This window comes from Drosophila nasuta, chromosome X (genome assembly GCF_023558535.2).
Source record: "Drosophila nasuta strain 15112-1781.00 chromosome X, ASM2355853v1, whole genome shotgun sequence".
Classification (NCBI taxonomy): domain Eukaryota; kingdom Metazoa; phylum Arthropoda; class Insecta; order Diptera; family Drosophilidae; genus Drosophila; species Drosophila nasuta.
This window is the reverse complement of record NC_083459.1, coordinates 26,329,946-26,349,335: the sequence shown is the minus strand read 5'-3', so window position 1 is coordinate 26,349,335 and position 19,390 is coordinate 26,329,946. Positions and strand designations below refer to the sequence as shown.

Below are 19,390 nucleotides of genomic sequence, written 5' to 3'. Positions count from 1 at the left end.
CGAGAGTCGCTCTGAATCGCATCTGTGCCTCAAAGTGTGGCAAGCAGCATTTCATTGAGCTGTGCTGCAGGCGGCGACACTCAAAGCAAAGCAGAGATTCTCTTGTGTATCAGTCACAATTTTTCGACAAGCCTGTCGCTTAAGCCTCGAGTTCGATTTATTGATTACTTATTTGAAATTATGGAAGCACTCTCTCAATATAATTTTCATTACTTATATGGAATGAAATAATATAAATATTTCTAATAATACAAGATTTCTATTACAACCTACGCGTTTAAAATTGAAAAATATTGTTATAAACGCAACTTCGAGTCCAAATTATTTTTATATAGTTCAGAAATTTTTTCATTTGCAATATTTTAAAAAATATGGAATATATACTGTTAACCAAATATGCTAAAAAATCGAAATCACAATTTCATATAAGCTACTCCCAAAATATCTACATATTCTTTTTAGTTCTATGATTTACATTTATAATTACAATATTATTGTATTTACTTTACATTGTTTCCAAAACATTACTAATCATCTGTACATAGAAGCAAATTACAAATACTTCCCAAATAGTTTTAGTATTTATTTCCGTTTTAGTATTTTCACATACCAACTTAGTTATTATCTTATGCAAATAAACTTATATGCTTTAAATTGTGTAACTATCTAAGGTAGTTACTCCTAAAATGTCATGTTAATAACGAGTTACAAAAGAATTTAAAGATTTATATAAGCAATGGTTTTGCTTGAGTTAAATCAACAGCTGGTGCCACCTATCGTCCGTAGCTGGCAATAATTATCGCCTGTAGAGCATTTAATTAATCAGATGTGTACAAATATAGTAATTTACTCACATTTGTGTAACTAACTCAAATAGTTGTTCCCAAAATTTAATTTTAGTTTCGAGTTACAAAAAGCGTTAAAGAATTATATCAGAAATGGCTTGGCTGGCGCCACCTATCGTCCGTAGCTGGCAATAATTATCGCCTGTAGAGCATTTAATGAATCAGACTTGTGAATCATTGTGTGAATCATATGGAAGAAACAAATCATGAGTTCTGCTCTGTTTTCGGTGTTTTCTGTTTGTGTTGTCTGTTTTCTGTTTTCTGTTTTGTCTGTTGCGTCGACCGCACGCATAAAAACTTAAAGTGGACTCTAGATGGTCGCTCGGGGCATCATTAGGATCATATGTCATCTCTCTTTCGTCCATGGAACTAATGAATTTTTCATAAATTTCCAACCACCGTCGAGTCGAAGGTGGTTCACAGCATTTTTTTTTTGTTGGTGGTGGTTGCTTTTCGTTTTCCTTGTTTCGTTGTTGTTGTTGATGTCGTTGCCTCTGGCTGCAGTTGACACAAAAACCAGATTAAAAGATTATGTTGCAAATTAACTCGGGGGAGGCCGAATGGCAAGGACGTCAAATCTGCACTCTCTGCCACGCCCTTCGTTTATGATTAGACCAGCGAGCGAGATTTACTCGAATGTCCTGCGTGTCCTGAATGTCCTGTCCTGTTTCGGGTGGTTGCTGCCGCTTTTCTGTTGCACTTGCAGCTGCCCCTTTTTCTTTTTGGGCTCGTCTAATTCAATTTGGTGCAAAATGGAAAATGCCATTTTCATAATTTTGTCGTATTTTGCTTCATGTTTATTTTTTATGATCGAATGAAAGCGAAACGAACGGACCATTGGCCACGTGCTGCGTGTGGCAACCCGCTGTGTGTTGTCCTGTTCACCCCCCCCACCCCCGCTTTCCCCCCACCGTCCGTTCTCGCATCATTTCCTCGTGTCGTTTTGCAACTATTTCCATCTAATATTTTTGCTTGGGGTAGAGGAAATTGCTTTGCCTTTGGGCGTCTTTGATTTCGCCTACTTCCAGTAAGAGGGCAGTAACTTTCCTCTCCCTTCCCTCCCCCTCCCCCCTTCTCTTCACTCCCCTGTGAGTGGCGCAATTTCCGTTATTAGCTCGATTGATTTTATTGCAACACTTTTTGCATGCGAGATGGGCACACTTCACATTTGCAGCTTAAAGGGCTGCACACACACAGCAGGTGGCATGCCACTTAACGCTTGCCACCACGACGTTGCAAGCTCGCTGTCTAATCCTTACCAAGCTGTCGCTCTCGCTGCGCCTGACGCTTACCTTATGCCGCTTGCCGCTTGCCGCTTGCCACTTGCCACTTGCCACTCGACAAACAATTAATAAGCGCTCGAAAAATGTTTGAGGCGCTTATCGCGTTGCCTTCACGCTCAGCCCCAAGTCTAAGACGAGACGCTGCAGCGTTTTGCAGCTTTGCTTTGCCAACAAAACGGAGGCTAAGCTCTGTGGGAAACGTTTCAACAAGCTTAACACTCGACTAGCAAATACCCTAGAAAAGTTGAGCAGTGGTAAAAAAAAAATGAATGCAACCCAAATAAATGGAATTTTATATTAACTATTTAAATGCATATTTGCAAACAGTTCTCTTTAATATTTAAATACTTTTGGTATTATTCGGTATTCAAATAGTAATACTTTTATACTTCTTCCATAAGAGATTCACTTAAATAATGTGAAATCAACTTTTTAGGATTTAAATTTTAGTAATATTAAATACTAGTAATTTCAAGCAATTTAAAATACTAAGAATTGAAACGAGAATTATTGAAATAATTTTATAAATTTTTCTTAAACTCTGCATTTTAAGCTTAAAGCTTTATTCAGTATATTTTACATACTGAAAACTCATTATCATATTCAATAAATGCGCAAAATAAAGTAAAATGCATAAAATCGATGTAACGAAATGGTTTTTCAAATACGAAACACAATATAACATTTCATTTTGTATAATAATAATGTTATTCAGTATATTTTACATACTGAAAACTCATTATCATATTCAATAAATGCGCAAAATAAAGTTAAATGCATAAAATCGATGTAACGAAATGGTTTGTTCAAATACGAAACACAATATAACATTTCATTTTGTATAATAATAATGTTATTCAGTATATATTATATACTGAAAACTCATTGACATCCGCAATAAATGCGCAAAACAAAGTAAAGTGCCTAAAATCGGTGTAACGAAATGGTTTTTCAAATATGAAACACAATATAACATTTCATTTTGTATAATAATAATGATATTTAGTATATTTTACATACTGAAAACTCATTATCATATTCAATAAATGCGCAAAATAAAGTAAAATGCATAAAATCGATGTAACGAAATGGTTTTTCAAATACGAAACACAATATAACATTTCATTTTGTATAATAATAATGTTATTCAGTATATTTTATATACTGAAAACTCATTATCATATTCAATAAATGCGCAAAATAAAGTAAAATGCATAAAATCGATGTAACGAAATGGTTTTTCAAATATGAAACACAATATAACATTTCATTTTGTATAATAATAATGTTATTCAGTATATTTTATATACTGAAAACTCATTGACATCCGCAATAAATGCGCAAAATAAAGTAAAGTGCATCAAATCGATATTGCAAAATGGTTTTCAATACGTAAAACACAATATTAAATTCTATTTTTTATAATAACAATTTTATTCAGTATATTTTATATACTGAGAACTCATTGAACTATGCAATAAATGTGGGAAATAAACTGAAATACATAAAATCGCTGTAAGACAATTGTTTTCAGTATGTAAAATATGATTAACTTCTAGCAAATATTTTATAATAACATTATAAGTATTTGGAAGTATGAACTATACAGAATTATAGAGTATATCAAGATCGGTATATACCCCTTAAGATTTCCTCTCTTGAAGTTTTTGCATTGAGCAACATGACAGAACATTAATTATTTGAGTTGAGCGCTTCGATAAGACACGTTTGGACAGCTCACAAAGTTGAAAGCAAACAATAAAGTATATACTATAAATATTGTAGAGTATTTTGCAGCTGTGTTGTTTAGATGTTTTTTTGCTGTGGGTGTGTGTAAATAATTAAACTGCAAGTGACAACAATTAAAGACGCTTTTCAAAACCCAGTAAATATTTAATAAGGCACATAAACCAAGTGCGAAGTGCAGCAACAGACGAAGGGGCGTTGAATGGGAGGGTGGGCGTGGTTGGGGGCAATGTCAAACAAAAGCCAAGAGCGCGACGCTGTTGATAATGATGGCGGCGGTTGTTTTTGCTTTTGCTTTTGCTGGTGGCGACGCTAAATTATCAACGGCAACAAAAAAAAAACAAGAAAAAAAAAGAAGAAATATGGTAGAAAAAGAGTGAAGCCAGAGGAAAAAAAAAGGGCGCAGCTCAGGTCGAGGCAGCAAATCGCCCCTTAATAATATTAATTCCGCCGTCATAACAAAATTTAGCGTGGCGAAAAAAAGGTTGCAAGAAGTGAGAGAGAGAGAGAGAGTGAGGAAGCAAAAAAGGGAAGCAAGCGCTGGAACAAAAAAAAAATGCTTTGATCATTGGCAGCCGTCGACGCTGATGTTGCAGCCACCCGCACCCGCGCCATGCGCCCACGGCCCCGCCCCCGCCCACACGCCCCGCCTCTGTTGCCACAAAACGCAGGCCTTCGAAAACCTTCCAAGTCATCGTCGACGTTGTTGTTGTTGCTCCCTCGGGGTGTTATTAGTCACATGGCGGCGTCGCTCTGAGGCAGCGTGTGTTGCAACTTGAGAGGGGGCCGGGGGCTGTGGCACAGACTGTGTGGCAGCCACTCGTCGCTCTTGTTGCTCTTGTTGTTGTTGTTGTTGTTGCCAGTTCGCTTGGCTTGCTGCGCTTTCGCTTTATTTTCATTCGTTTTTCTATCTGCCTTGAGAGAGCGCGTGTAACTGATAGCAGACTTCTCTCCTCGCCTCTCCCCTCTTCTCATCCCCTTTCCCTCCTTCCTCTGCTTGCCACGCTTCTTCCCGCCTCTGTTGTTGTTTTTCTTTAGATCATTAACGTTCGGGTTGCACGCTTGGATTTCACTCGCCCGATGCACTTGGGCAAATATTTTGAAGCCAAAGCCAAAGCCAAAGAGACAACGCAACAAGAACAGAAGAAAAGTAAGAGCGGGGGAGCAAAGAAGAGGAAGAGGAAGAGAGAGAGGGAAAGCGAAGAGGGAGCAGGAAACGCCTCATATGATGAAGGCAGCAAAAGTTATGCCGGAATCAGAACTGGAAGCGAGATTTTCAAGATGCGGAAACAATTAAGAAACAAAAATGAAAATGAATTTACAAGAAAAAAAAAAAACCAAGCAATGATTCGAATTGATTTTCATAAAAGTTCTTCCAAAGTAAATTCTATAAATTGCAGTACTTTTTTGGTACATTGACTAGAAATGTCTAAAGAAGGTATATTTTGGCATTTTGCGCTATTTGGTCGGATAGATTTTAGCATTTTTCTTAGTATTTTTCGGTATATTCTTAGCATTACTCAGTATATTGATAATGTATACTTTAGTATTTTTTCGGTATACTGAGTTGGTATATTTGTGTATTTTCCTTGTATATCGATTGAGTATTTTTTCGGAATTTGGTAAAATATATTCTAGCATCTTTCTTAGTATTTTTCGGTATATTCCTAGCATTATTCAGTATACTTTAGTATTTTTTTCGGTATACTGAGTTGGTATATTTGTGTATTTTCCTTGTATATCGATTGAGTCATTTTTCGGTATTTGGTAGAATATATTCTAGCATTTTTCTCAGTATTTTTCGGTATATTCTTAGCATTACTCGGTATATTGATAATGTATACTTTAGTATTTTTTCGGTATACTGAGTTGGTATATTTGTGAATTTTCCTTGTATATCGATTGAGTATTTTTTCGGTATTTGGTAGAATATATTCTGGCATTTTTCTCAGTATTTTACGGTATATTCTGAGCATAACTCAGTATATTGATAATGTATACTTTAGTATTTTTTCGGTATACTGAGTTGGTATATTTGTGTATTTTCCTTGTATGTCGATTGAGCATATTTTAGTATTTTTTCGGTATTTGATAGAATATATTCTAGCATATTTCTCAGTATTTTTCGGTATATTCTTAGCATTACTCAGTATATTGATAATGTATACTTTAGTATTTTTTCGGTATACTGAGTTGGTATATTTGTGTATTTTCCTTGTATATCGATTGGGTATACTTTAGTATTTTTGGGGTATAATGACTAGGTATATTTTAGTATATTGGGCATATTTATTAGGTATGTTTTAGTATTTTTCTAGTATATTTTTAGACATATTTCTGTATTTTTGCGGTATATTTAAAAGTGTTATCCGATATCTCACATTTAAAAGTACTCAACTCAAGTATTCTTCTTTTGACTTGGTTGAATTGTGAAAGTATTTTTAATAATTTTTTACAAATATGATAAACACACATTATGGCATAAAGTGTAGCTGCAATTATTGCCAACAAATTTGTTTGTAAGTTATTGAATTTTCCAAGATTTTTCTCACACAGTTTGAAATGGATTTTTCTTAAACACACTTTTAGCATAGCTCTGTTTTAAAAGACTTTGATTGCCTTTCGGTAGCTCACATTTATGAGGCAACTAACTGTCTGTCTGTCTGTCCGTCTGTCTGTCTGTCTGTCATATTTGATCTGTTGATTGCCTTCTTTACCCTTGCTCACATTTCATGCACACATTTCTCTCGCTTCACTTTTCTCATTTCTCTTCAAGTCAATAAATTTGATAATTGTTTCTATTGTTCTAGCCGATTGTTTGATGGGCTCCCCTTTTAACACAGCCTGTTCGCTTTTTATTTTCCCTTTACTGTGCTTTTCTGTTTTTTCTACCTTTTATCGCTCCATTTTTTTTACACTTTCATATTTTTCACATTTATTCTCGGGTTTTTTTTTCACAATTTTTAATATTTCTTTCTTTTTTTTTGCAAATATGCGTGTGTTCTGCGTGTGTGTTTGTGTGTGTGTGTGTTAAAGGACCAACCGCTACTTTGCTGTCCCTTTCCGTCCCCCTCTCCCCTCTCTCCTCTCCCCTCTGACCCTTTTTTTTGCAGCCCCCGCACGTTGCGTGCATTGAAGCATAAGCAAAGTGCAAATCGGGGCCGTTGCACACTTTCCAAAAAGCAAAAAAAAAGAAAATACGAGGAAAATTACACACACACAGACACACACACAGAGAGATATATATACGCAGTAATATGCGTGCAAAAAACGAGCGAGAAAAAAATGGAAATAAATCGAGTATAAAAAATTGTTTCAAGGGGTTGCAATTCGTTTGACAGCGCTGCGTGAATGCTTCTCCCTCTCTTTCACTCCCACTCTTTCTCTGTCTATCTCTTTCGCTTGCTCGCTTGTTGCTTTGACGCTCGATAAAAATTGCTCATGTGTGTGTGTGTGTGTGTGTTTCGCTTCATTTTTATTTTGGGTTGTGCAGGCGTGATTACCTGCCTTTGCCCTTAGCTCACAGCATGCAGCTCCCTCTCTCTCTCTCTCTCTCTCTCTCTCTCTCTCTATTCCCCTCTCTGTTACGCTCTCTTCTGCAGCAGTCGAAGTAGAAGACGAAAAAAGCAGCAAATTTAATAAAAGCGCAAATTAATTTTGCGTCCAACCCTCGCTGATTTTCGTTCTCCCTTTTGGCCTTTCACTTCGTTCGTGTCGCGTCTTCTTCTTCTTCTACATCTTCTACTTCTATTTCCACTTTGCCAACTGCTGCTGCTTCTTCTTCTTCTCCTTGTCCTGTTAGTTACAAGTTTGTTGTTGTTGTTTTGTCCAGCAACTTTGCCGCTTGTCTATCGCTCTCTCTCTCTCTCTCTCTCTCCTTCGCTCTCTCTCTCTCTGTCTCGCTCTTGCCTGAAGTTGAAAGTCTTCTCGACTGCTGCGCTTAATTTATGGTCTCTGGGGCCCTGTCTACAGATTTATGCATAATTTGTAAATGAAAGTCAGAAACTAATTAAATTGATTTGCCTGCCTGCGTTCTCCCCCTCTCTCTCTCTCTCTCTCTCTCTTCCCTCCTCTCGCTCCCACTCTCTGTTGTCTGTCTCATTTTTCTTGCTGATTTGGCGCCTTTTGTCTTAAACAGCAAAAACTTCTTTTGTGTGTAAGCAGCATTGCTTTTTTTCCGTTGGTGGGTGAGAGAAGTGGAGAAAGTGTGCAGAGATTTGAGACTTGGTAGTTTTGTCACTCGAGACTTAAGGCTTAGCATTAGCATTAGAAAGGAATTGGGATTGTAGCAAAATACTGAGTTATCCTTGCAGCAGCCGGAAACCAGATTGCAGATTGCTTACAAAACTTTTGCTTGAAACTCGGCCGGAAATGAAGCGACCAATGGTCTAGCCTCTTTCCATCTCCTTCTCTCTTACTCTATCGCCATCTCTTTCGCACTGTTTCCGCCATGTTTATCCTTTTTCTAGATATATCCAGCTGTCTGGCATTATTTTTGTTCTATAGTCCTTGTTTGCTCCTCTTGAGCACAGCTTTGATTACGTTTATGGATTAGCTATAGCTTGCTCCTTCTAACTGACTATCTGTCTGTCTCTTTCTAGCTCTGTTTGTCTCTCTGAGCTCAGCTTGCTGTCTTATTCTAAAGATCACGCTCTCTCTCTCTCTCTCTGTCTAATTGAAGTTCATCTTATCTTTCTATTTGTGGAATTCATTGTGTCTCTCTCTTTTCTTGTCTTTCTATCTGCAGTATTTAGTATAGTATTTTAATATACTGTATTCAATATATGTATATTTCCCATAGGTCTCCCTTTTTCTCTCTCTTTCGCTTTAAATCAAGTTCTTTTCTTTGTATGTTTTTCTCTTTCTTTTTCTCTCTCTCTATTTGACTGAAGTTTTATCTACTGTATTTAGTATTAGTATTTTAATCTACCGTATTCAGTATATATTTCGCATATGTCTCCCATCTCTCTCTCTCTCTCTCTCTCTCTCTCTCTCTCTCTCTCTCTCTCTCTCTCTCTCTCTGTCTCTCTCTCTGTCTAATTAAAGTTCATCTTATCTTTCTATTTGTGGAATTCATTGTGTCTCTGTCTTTTCTTGTCTTTCTATCTGCAGTATTTAGTATAGTATTTTAATCTACTGTATTCAATATATGTATATTTCCCATAGGTCTCCATTTTTCTCTCTCTTTCGCTTTAAATCAAGTTCTTCTCTTTGTATGTTTTTCTCTTTCTTTTTCTCTCTCTCTATTTGACTGAAGATCTTCTCGTTCTATCTACCGTGTTTAGTATTAGTATTTTAATCTACCGTATTCAGTATATATTTCACATCATTCTAATTAATCAAATGTATTCAGTGTATATTTCGCATATATCTCCCATCTCTCTCTCTTTATTTAATATACTGTTTTCAGTATATTTTTCACATTTTTTTCCCTTTTTCTCTTTCTTCCACTTTCCCTCACTTTAAATAATCTTCTCTTCAACCTGTCTTCAATCTAGTATCATTGTTTTAAAAGCATATTCACACTTTTTTATATATTCATCTGTTTGTTATCTCTTTTCTCGCTTTGTCTCGCTTGGGCAATCGATTAGCCTAGAACGCGTTGCTCCAATTGAGTTGTGTTCTTCGATATGCAATTGAAAAGCAGTTGCAAAGTTAACTTGGTCATATCGCAGTTATGCATGCCCCCAACAACAACAACAACAACAAACTCTCGACTAAACAAAACTTGAGAACATTTAAATGTATGTGATGGGAGAAAGGGAGAAAGGGAGGCGATCAAACTAAACGAGAAACTGGGGGGAAACTTGACGAAACTCTCTCCATCTCTCTCTCCATCTCTCTCTCGCTCGCTCTCGGGTTACTTTAGTCAAATTTGAAATGATTCCCGGCACACAAAACTAGGACAAGCAACAATAACAAAAACAAAATAAAACATTTATGCGAGGCATGATGATGAATTTGCACCACACACAAAAATAGCAGCGAAGAGAAAAGTTGGGAGGGAAAAAGCTGACGGCATTTTCCTTCTTCGGCTGCTGTTGCTGCAGTTGCCTGTTGGCAAAGTTGCTTGAATGAGGCAACACACGCACACACACACACACACACACACACACACACACACACACATGGAGAGCAAGTGGAACAAACTATAAGTTAGTTTTTGGGCAAATTCTTCGACCATTGTTCGAGCTGTGAACTGCGAGAGTTGTGAGAGTTGTGAGTTGGGTCAACTGAAATCGTGCACAACGCAAAACTAACAACGCCCGAAACGTGATTTTCGCTAAATTTTCACACACACACATACAGCTGGAAAAGGGAAGCATAGAGAGAGAGAGAGGAAGAGCAAGAGCGAGAGCGAGATGGAGTGTCTCCCACAGGTCGATTCGCGGTCTAGAGCAAGTTTTCTTTGGCAGCGTAGACAAAGCCAAACAAAATTACACGCTGTGCGGAAACGTGCTAGAAAAATGAAGCGCGAAATCAATAATAATCCACACACAGAGAGAAAGAGACAGATAGATCGGGAGGGAGGGAGATAGGGAGGGAGAGGGAAGCGGACAGTTAGGTGCGGGCGAAGTTACAAGCGAAATTGGCGCACAAAAAGACAACAAACAAACATAAAACGCTACGTGGCCGCAGCGACTAATGCAACAATAGACACACTAACAACAACAACTGAAGAAAGAGATAGATAGAAGAGAGAGAGAGAGAGAGAGAGCGAACACAATGCAAGTGCAGTTTGTCAAACAAATCAGCGCAACTAATTGATTGGACTCGACTGCAGCACGACACGGCTCAGTTGCTTCCCTTCTCCCTCTCTCTCTCTCTCTCTCTCTTATTCTCTTATCTGCCCTCTCACTCTCCGTTGCACTTGCCGCTCATTACTCACCTCGCTTTGCTGTGTTTGCAAATGAAACTGAGTTGCACTAACTGAATACAGCGATTTGATTTAACGACAGCATTTAATGACACTGACAGCCCAGCAAATGTGAGTGTGTGAGTGAGTGTGAGTGTGTGAATAAGTGTGAGTGTGTGAATGAGTGTAAGTGTGCAAATATGAGTCTGGTTTGACAGGTGAAGGTTGCTCAGCTCTGAGGGACAGCTTTAGCAAATTGAAATGAACAGCGAATGGCAAGCTATAAATGAATCATATGAATGCACTCACTGAATGTCTTCGAGCAACTCAAATTGCAAACTTATTTGAACTGTTTAATATATAAAAGCTAGAAATATTATCAACTGTGCACTGACTTCAAAATATTTACAGTTCATCCTTCATTTGTTCACTTCGACATGAAAATGCAAAGAAAATTATTACAAAAGAAAAAAAAGACATATTGATACTTTAGAGCAATAAAGAAAGCCAAAAGAATCACAATTATAATAAAAATTACATTAAAAAAGAATAAATGAAAAATATTAAAGCGATTCTAATAAAAAGACTTGCAATTAACGGAATAATATATTATTCGACAGTAAATTACAAAATGCAAAAAATATTATTTAGCGTTGACTATTTCGAAATGAATGAACAAACTCGTATAATATATATATTAAATCAGACATTTTCATTGTGTGTGTGTTTTAATCTCGTCTCTTAAATTGCATTTAATTTGCAAACACGAAAACTCATAAAAATTCAATTGAGAACAGAACTGAAACTGAAGCTTCTGCTGCTGTTGATGCTGTTTTTGTCGAGTGATTTTTGAGTGAAGCTAAAGCTGGCAATGTGTGTCACAGTAAGCAATTATTTTGTTATAGTTCTCGTTGTTGACACAGAGAGAGAGAGAGGGGAGAGAGAGGGGGAGAGAAAGAGAAACACACACTTCACAAAACATTGAAAACATTAAAATTGTTACAAAAAGGTTTTTAATTCTTTTTTATGCGTTGCATTTAAATAAAAATTAAATTAAATGCACACACTTAAAACAACAGCAGCAGCCGCATAAAAATAATAACAAACAATTTGCTATGGCAACAACAACAATTACAGTAGTAACAACAACAACAACAGCGACAGCGACAACTACAAAATGCTATTTGAAGTTGCAAAATGCGTTACACTCAAAAGTATGCAACACTTTTTTTGTTGCTCCAGCAGCAAAAAAAATGAGGGAGCAAAAATAAAAAAGCGGTTGCGTTGAGTGCTGCGGAAATGAGGGCGCATGTCAAGCAGTGGGGAAGGGGAAGGGGTGAAGGGTGGGAGGAGGTGCGAGTTGAGTGCGGGTGGCAGAAGGAAGCTTGACTGATTCGGGGTCAAACTGTGTTGGGGCTGGTCAACAATGGCAACAGCAACAACAGCAGCAACAACAACAGCAATAGCAATCGCAACAGCAAGTAATAATGCCAAGGATATATACAAACACACACACACATACAGATGCAGTTAGAGAAGTCCACAGGCAGACAGAGGACAGAGGACAGAACAGAGCTCTGCCATTGCTGCCACATTTATGCACAGGAAGCATTTGTAATGCCCCCAGGGCGACGCGATACTATTGCACACATGTGCCCCAAACTCTCCAACTCCCTCTCTCTCTCTCTCTCTCTCTCTCTCTCTCTCTCTCTGTCTATCTCACTCTTAGCGCTACTCAAGTGAATCCATCGTTGCCTGCTTTGCCAAACAGCAACGAATTTGCAATGCTCTCAAAGCTCAAGTTTATTTCAGACAAGCATAAAATGAAAAATATATTTTTGAGGAAGCCCAAAAAATGAATAAAAAACAAAAATTGTAGGAAAGCTACAATCGAATGCTTAAGTATACCAAATTAATATACCAAAAATATACTAAAACTACATTCATAATGTACCAAATGTACTGAAAAATACTCAAATACCAAAATATATCAAAAATACTAAAATGCACCACATACTATATTTGGTATATTGATGTAAAACTACATTAACAATATAACATATAGTATAAAATATACCGAAATATATCTGTATACCGAATGTTATATTTGGTATAGAGTACAAAATATACTGAAAAATACCCATATACCCACATATACGAAAAATACATTAAAAATATACCACACAGCACAAAATATACCTATATAACGAATATTATATTCGGTATATCGATGTAAAACTGCATTAAAAATATACCATATAGTACAAAATATACCGAAAGTTCCTAAATACCAATATATATGAAAATGCACCACATACTATATTTGGTATATTGATGTAAAACTACATTAACAGTCGAACATATAGTACGAAATATACCGAAATATACTTGTATACCGAATGTTATATTTAGTATAGAGTACAAAATATACTGAAAAATACCCATATACCAATATATACGAAAAGTACATTGAAATTATACCACACAGCACAAAATATACCAAAATATACCAATATACCGAATATTATATTCGCTATATCGATGTAAAACTGCATTAAAAATATACCATATAGTACAAAATATACCGAAAGTACCGAAATGACAATATGAATGAAAAATACTAAAATGCACCACATACTATATTTGGTATATTGATGTCAAAATACATTAACAGTATAAAATATAGTACGAAATATACCAAAATATACCTGTATACCGAATATTATATTTGGTATATCGATATAAAACTGCATTTAAAGTCTACCATAGAATACAAAATATACTGAAATATACCCATATACCAATATATACAAAAAATACATTAAAAATAGTAAAAAATATACCTATATACCGAATGTTATATTTGGTATATCGATATAAAACTATATTGAAAATATACCACCGAGTACAAAATATACCAAAATAACCTAATAACTCACTTTGAGGGATTCAGCATTCAAACGCATTCGAAAATTCAATTTCTCATTTGAAGAGTATAACAAATCGTTGAATTAATTGTTCTATCTATAATGTGAGACAACTGTTGAAACCATTTAAATCATAAAATCACTAGCTTAAATTAGTACACAAACAAAAGAATTAGTTTGCTAAATATTTGTAGATTTCAAGACTGTGCTTTTGAAAGCTTCCAATGTCCCTGATAGAAGCATTTTTTTATAGCACTTAAATCTGATTTTTAATTATCAAATTTAAAAGAAAACAAAGCTATGATCATTATACGAATAAGCTTTAAAGCTTTAAATTCGATATATAAGTTAGTGAGAAAACAAATATGCAAAATGTATTTATTACTCTGGCCAAATTGATTGACTTGTTCTTAGTATTATTTCGATTAATATTCGTTTTGTTTGCCCTTCAATTTCTTTGGAATTCTTCTGCTCAATCTCTTGGCCACATCTATGAATGTTATGCCTAAATTGTCAAGTGTCCAAAGTGCGACTCTCTGGTCACGATACACTGCAATTTATGCTGTAACAAAACTGTTTTTGTGGTACGCCCCGTTGCGTGTGAAGTTGTGTTGTGTTGCGTTGTGTTGTGGCCCCTTCTTCCTGTGGCATGCCACACACAGTGGCACTGTGGCACAGAGGTGCCGCCGTCGTCGTCGTCGTCGTCGTCTCGCTTCGTCCGCTTGGCAGACTGTTTATGGTTTTTGGCTACAACTTAATTTAAATTGTTTAATTCTATTATTGTTGCTAATAAATCACAGGCACAGCTTGCGCTGTTCGCTGGCTGGCTTAGCGTTTGCTAAGCTGCCTCACACACACACACACACACACACACACATACAGAGGCACATTTATCTTGTGCATGGCTCGTGGTGTGTGGAGAGGGAAGTAGGGAGGGGGAAGTCGGGTCTAGGCCGCCTGCTGTTGTCGTTGATTTTGTTGTAAGCGGCTTTCGCACTCATTTTGTCTCCTCTCTCTCTCCCTCTCTCTATCTCTTTCTCTTCAGCGCTTTCACTCATTGTTTCATTGCATACTTTTCAGGGGGCATGTGTGTCTCTGTCTGCGTTATAAATTACGCTGATCTGGTTGCTTTAGCCGCTGGCAACTCAACACAACGTACTCGTAAATTTGCAGCTTGATATTTGGGTTGATTTGCAAATTTCGGATTTGTTTTTTGGGGTCAACAGCAAGTGAAGAATGCAAGCAGAGCAGAGGGAAGGAGAGAATTGTGCATTGGTTTAGGCTGCTTGTTATTATGGTTGATTCTTTTTTTCTCTCTCTCTCTCTCTGTCGGGGTTAGTCGAAACAGATTTTTGAGCGCGCCAATCACCATTTTGTCGACCCGTTTTCCGGCTTACCAATTGCCAATGGCCAAACAAAAAAAGAAAACAAAAAAGGAGGATGAAGAGTGAAGAATTTAGAAATACAACAGACCAAAAAGGTTTTGGCCCGCACGCAACCGCATGTCAAATGCAGGCCACGCTGATGACCAAGTGGGTTGCGTTTTGCGGGGTCTCGGGGTTTGGGGTTTGGGGTTTGAGGGAGCGAGAGCAGCTAGCAGCTCTCTCTTGACCAGCTGGCGACCGCTTGACATGGCCATAAATAACAAAGCCAAAATGGCGTCCAAAGCACACACAAAAATTTGACAAGAGCGAACCAAATGTGATATGTCAAATGCACTCGAAAAACGAACAAACTCGCTGCCAGCCAGCCATGATGATGAGCTACTATTGCTGCTGCTCTAACAAGAGCAGAGCGAAAGAGAAAGACTCTTGACAATGGAGCGCGCACAAACCATTAAAGTTATAGTTATAAATAAATAAGAGCATTGCATACTTTGCAATTTGCAGCGACACATAAAAATGTCACAAACTCCCACGCGCAACTACCAAAAAAAAAAAAAAAAAAGGATGGAGGAGGAGGAAAATAAAAGCAACGCCCTTACGTAGCAAAATTTTGTCAGTTTTGGCCTTAAAGCCAAACAAGCATTAAAGGCCCAAATTTATGAACTGCAGAGCTTAGCTTTCGATCGATTATACAAATATAATTTTGTGAGCAATTCTGGCGATTTATTGTGTTGAGTCGAAAGTTAGTGGAAAACTTTAAAGTAAAGAAGAATTTTGGTTTTGTTTTTTATTTTTTATAGGTAAAGAACCTGTGCAAATTAATTAGTTGCTTAACAACACAGGGTTAGTAAAGGAAAATTAAACTAAACGTCAATACAAAATAGGATGAAAAAGTATAGAAAAGAAATAGTTCAATTTTTGCCTTCAACTTAACTTTAAATTACGTCAATTGATATACAAAACAAATATATAAATTTAAGTATTCAACTTAAAATTAAATAACATCAATCGTTATAGAGAATAAATACCTAAATTTAAGCCTTCAACTTAACACTAAATAACGTCGATTAATATACAAAGCAAATAGTTAATTTTAAACCTTCAACTTAACATTAAATAAAGTCAATATTGATATAAGAGAAATACTTAAATTTAAGCCTTTCACTTAACATAAAACACCGCCAATCGTTATAGAGAAGAAATACTTAAATTGAAGCCTTTTACTTGGATTTAACTAAAAGCACCTTTTGCTGGCTTTCGATGATATGAAAAAATACTTTTGCAAATCAGCAATTTCAACAATTTCGCTGGCAGCATTTTTAATTGCATACTTTTGTGCGCGCCGCTCTTAACAAAATGCTTCGGCAAAAGAAGCGCCAACGTATGTGTGTGTGTGTGTGTGTGTGTAAGTAATAGCGTATATACCACAGCATGTTGTAGCAGCTGGTTGGCAAGTCATCAAACAACATGCGTGTGTGTGTGTGTGTGTGTGGTAATTTTACGCTTTTGTCTTGTGAATCGCAGCAAGTGAGAGCAACATAAAAAATTGTTGCATACTTGCGGGCGGAGCGTGAAAAACAACAAGAGCGAGCAGCTGAGCACAAAAATGTGTTGCATATTTAAATGGGCAACTGCAGAGGCAGCAATAAAAATAACAACAACAACAGCAACAACAACAACTGCAAGTCGTTATCGAATGCTGCTGGCGTCGCAGTCGCAGTCGCAGTCGACGTCGCTGCCTGTAGCTGCATTTCCGCTTAATGTTGAGCGATAATAAAATACAAACAGCATCGCAGTCGGCTGCTGGCCAACGATAATGAAACAATGGCCACACACACACATACACAGACACATGTGCATTGATTTATGTTTTTTAATTTAAAATTTCCGCATCACTTAACCGTTAAAAATAATAATAACAATAACAGCAACAACTACCAAAAGAGAGACAGAGAGACAACACAATAACAATAACAATGGCTTTTTGTGTAAAGTGCACCTCAAAAAAAAAAAAAAAAATAAAATGAACCAAATATGCATATAGATAGAAAAGATTTAAATATTGTAAAAAAATGCGAAAAAAAAGCAAAAATCGTTGAACATGTTTTAATTTCCGTATTACAAGCATCGTTCTCATGGCATTTCTCTTTCCCTCTTTTTTGTGTCCTTTACAGATTGGGCGGCCACCAACAACAGATGCCACAAAGTATGTCAACTGGCAGCAACACAATCGGCCATGGCGGCATCGATCGCGGCGGCGTCGGTGTCGGCGTCGGCGTTGGGATGCCAATGGGCGCTGGCACAATGCCTGGCGGCGTTGGCGGTCAAGGCGTTGGAGGACCCCAAGTGTCGGTCGGTGGACCACCGGGCAGCGGCGGACCGGGTCCGCATTGCCAGATAAGCGGCTCACAGCCATTGGTCATGCCTGGATTCCCATTGCGTAATTCGCACTCAGCGCATGCACCGCATTATTCGCCATATTCACCATCCAGGTAAGTTCTTCCTCACAATCCTCCCTAGTAATGTAGGTCACTCGGCGATTTAACAAGTCCCCAACTCAGGGTCAGCTGAAGCAGCCATTAAAGTCCCGTTTCAATGTTGCAACTTTTCGCTTTTCGTTTTACTTCTGGTAACGCACATTTAACTTTGCCTCTCATTTATTTTGTTCACTGAAAATGTGGCATTATTTTTATACCCGCTACCCATAGGGTAGAAGGCAGGAAATGCATGTAACAGGTAGAAGGAGGAATCTCCGACCTTATATATATCTAGCCATGTCCACCTGTCCGTCCGTCCGTATGAAACACTGGATCTCAGAGACTATAAGAGATAGAGCTATAATTTTTTTTTCGACAGCATTTGTTATGTTTGCACGCAGATCAAATTTATTTCAAATTTTTGCCACGCCCCCCTCCCGCCTCCGCAAATCAAGAAAATCGAATACCAAGCGTAATTTTAAAGCTAGAGCTGCGAATTTTGGTATATACAATAATAACTATAGTATTTATGAGTCCTGAATACACTCTATACTATAGCTTTCTAACTTGTTTTCACTTCTCATTAAGCTGCTTTCAGTTCCGTTTTACTTATCTAATTTAGTATGGCAATCGATTGTTTATAACATTCCCTGACGCCTTTGAGCTTGTCGTTGTATATTTAAAAATAACTAGTAGAATTTTCCGCATTTAACTCCTCATTTTACTTCTCTGTATTTGTGAACTTCTTTAAATGCTTATCCTACTCTTTTGGCTGCTCTTCATCACTTGAATATGTCACAACTTGAGAGAATTTCTCAACTAGTTCTCATCAAAACTTTTCTCTTCACTATCTATCATGAATTTGATTTCATTGAACGTCATTTAAAGTCGTTCCTTGGCATTCCAATATTGCTTTACCATCTAATTTCGTTGCATTGAGCTTTTCACAGTGATGAAGTGGGGCTATTTTAGGTTTTGCCATTCAAATGACAGCTGCACAATTTTGTCGCTAAGCGAGCTTCCTGCCTCAAATAGGCTAATAACCGAGCTCATTTAGTCGCTGGCTTGACAAGTTTTTCAATATTGTAGCAGCAGCTAAGGAAATAAGCAAAAGAGAGAGAGAGAGAGAGAGAGAGAGTGAGAGCGAGAAGCGAGACATTTATGCCATGTGTGTAACTATCTCGGGTCAAGTAGGTTCATTAGTTTTCCAATTTGCACAGCATATGAGGATGGTTCTTTATGGCTTACATAGAGACTTTTTTCTCCCCCTCTCCCTCTCCCTCTCTCCATCTCCGTCTCGTTCCTTCTTTTTCGCTTGGTAAACAGAATCTTTTCTACAACTTTTATGCAATTAAGGACAGAGGAAACTCGGAAACGAACTGCCTTGCTTTGCTTTGCTTTGCTTTGCCTTGGCCTAAAGCAGCTGTAGAAATGGAGGAAGGCTAGAGTTGGCTTTGCTTTTCGCTAGCTGCTCGTGTGATTAACACCCATGTGTGTGCGTATGTGTGTGTGTGTGTATGCAGCCTACTCCCCCTTTCATCCTCCTCCTCTCTCCCACGCTGTAAGTTGTGTATCATTTTGCGTTGCGTTGCGTTGCTTTATTAAAAAAGTTGACAGTTGACAAACTCATTGGTCTCGCTCTCTTTCTCCTTCACTCGCTCTGCCTCTGCATACACGCAGTGTGTGTATGTGTCTTTTGTTGGTTTTTGCGGTCCTTGTGATATGTCAAGCGACTAAATCCCCCCTCTCTCTTCGTCCCACTCTCTGACTGCCTTGCGGTTGCTCTGTCATATGCCTGTGAGCTCTTAGCTCCGAGATGTGACGCGTTTAAATACCTGCTTTAAGGTTATGAATTCGAGTGGCGAGTAGCG

The 19,390-nt window shown here is 37.5% G+C and overlaps 1 protein-coding gene across 7 annotated transcripts in view; it reads left to right on the top strand.

Moving 5' to 3' along the window:
* The window catches only part of LOC132797174 (teneurin-a), a 300,879-nt gene that overhangs the window by 200,852 nt on the left and 80,637 nt on the right, over positions 1-19,390 (top strand). For all 7 annotated transcript variants that reach the window (XM_060808718.1, XM_060808719.1, XM_060808717.1 and 4 more), the window contains one exon: positions 17,217-17,534. In XM_060808718.1, coding sequence (XP_060664701.1) covers positions 17,217-17,534 — 318 coding nt within the window. The remainder of the gene's footprint in view (positions 1-17,216; positions 17,535-19,390) is intronic.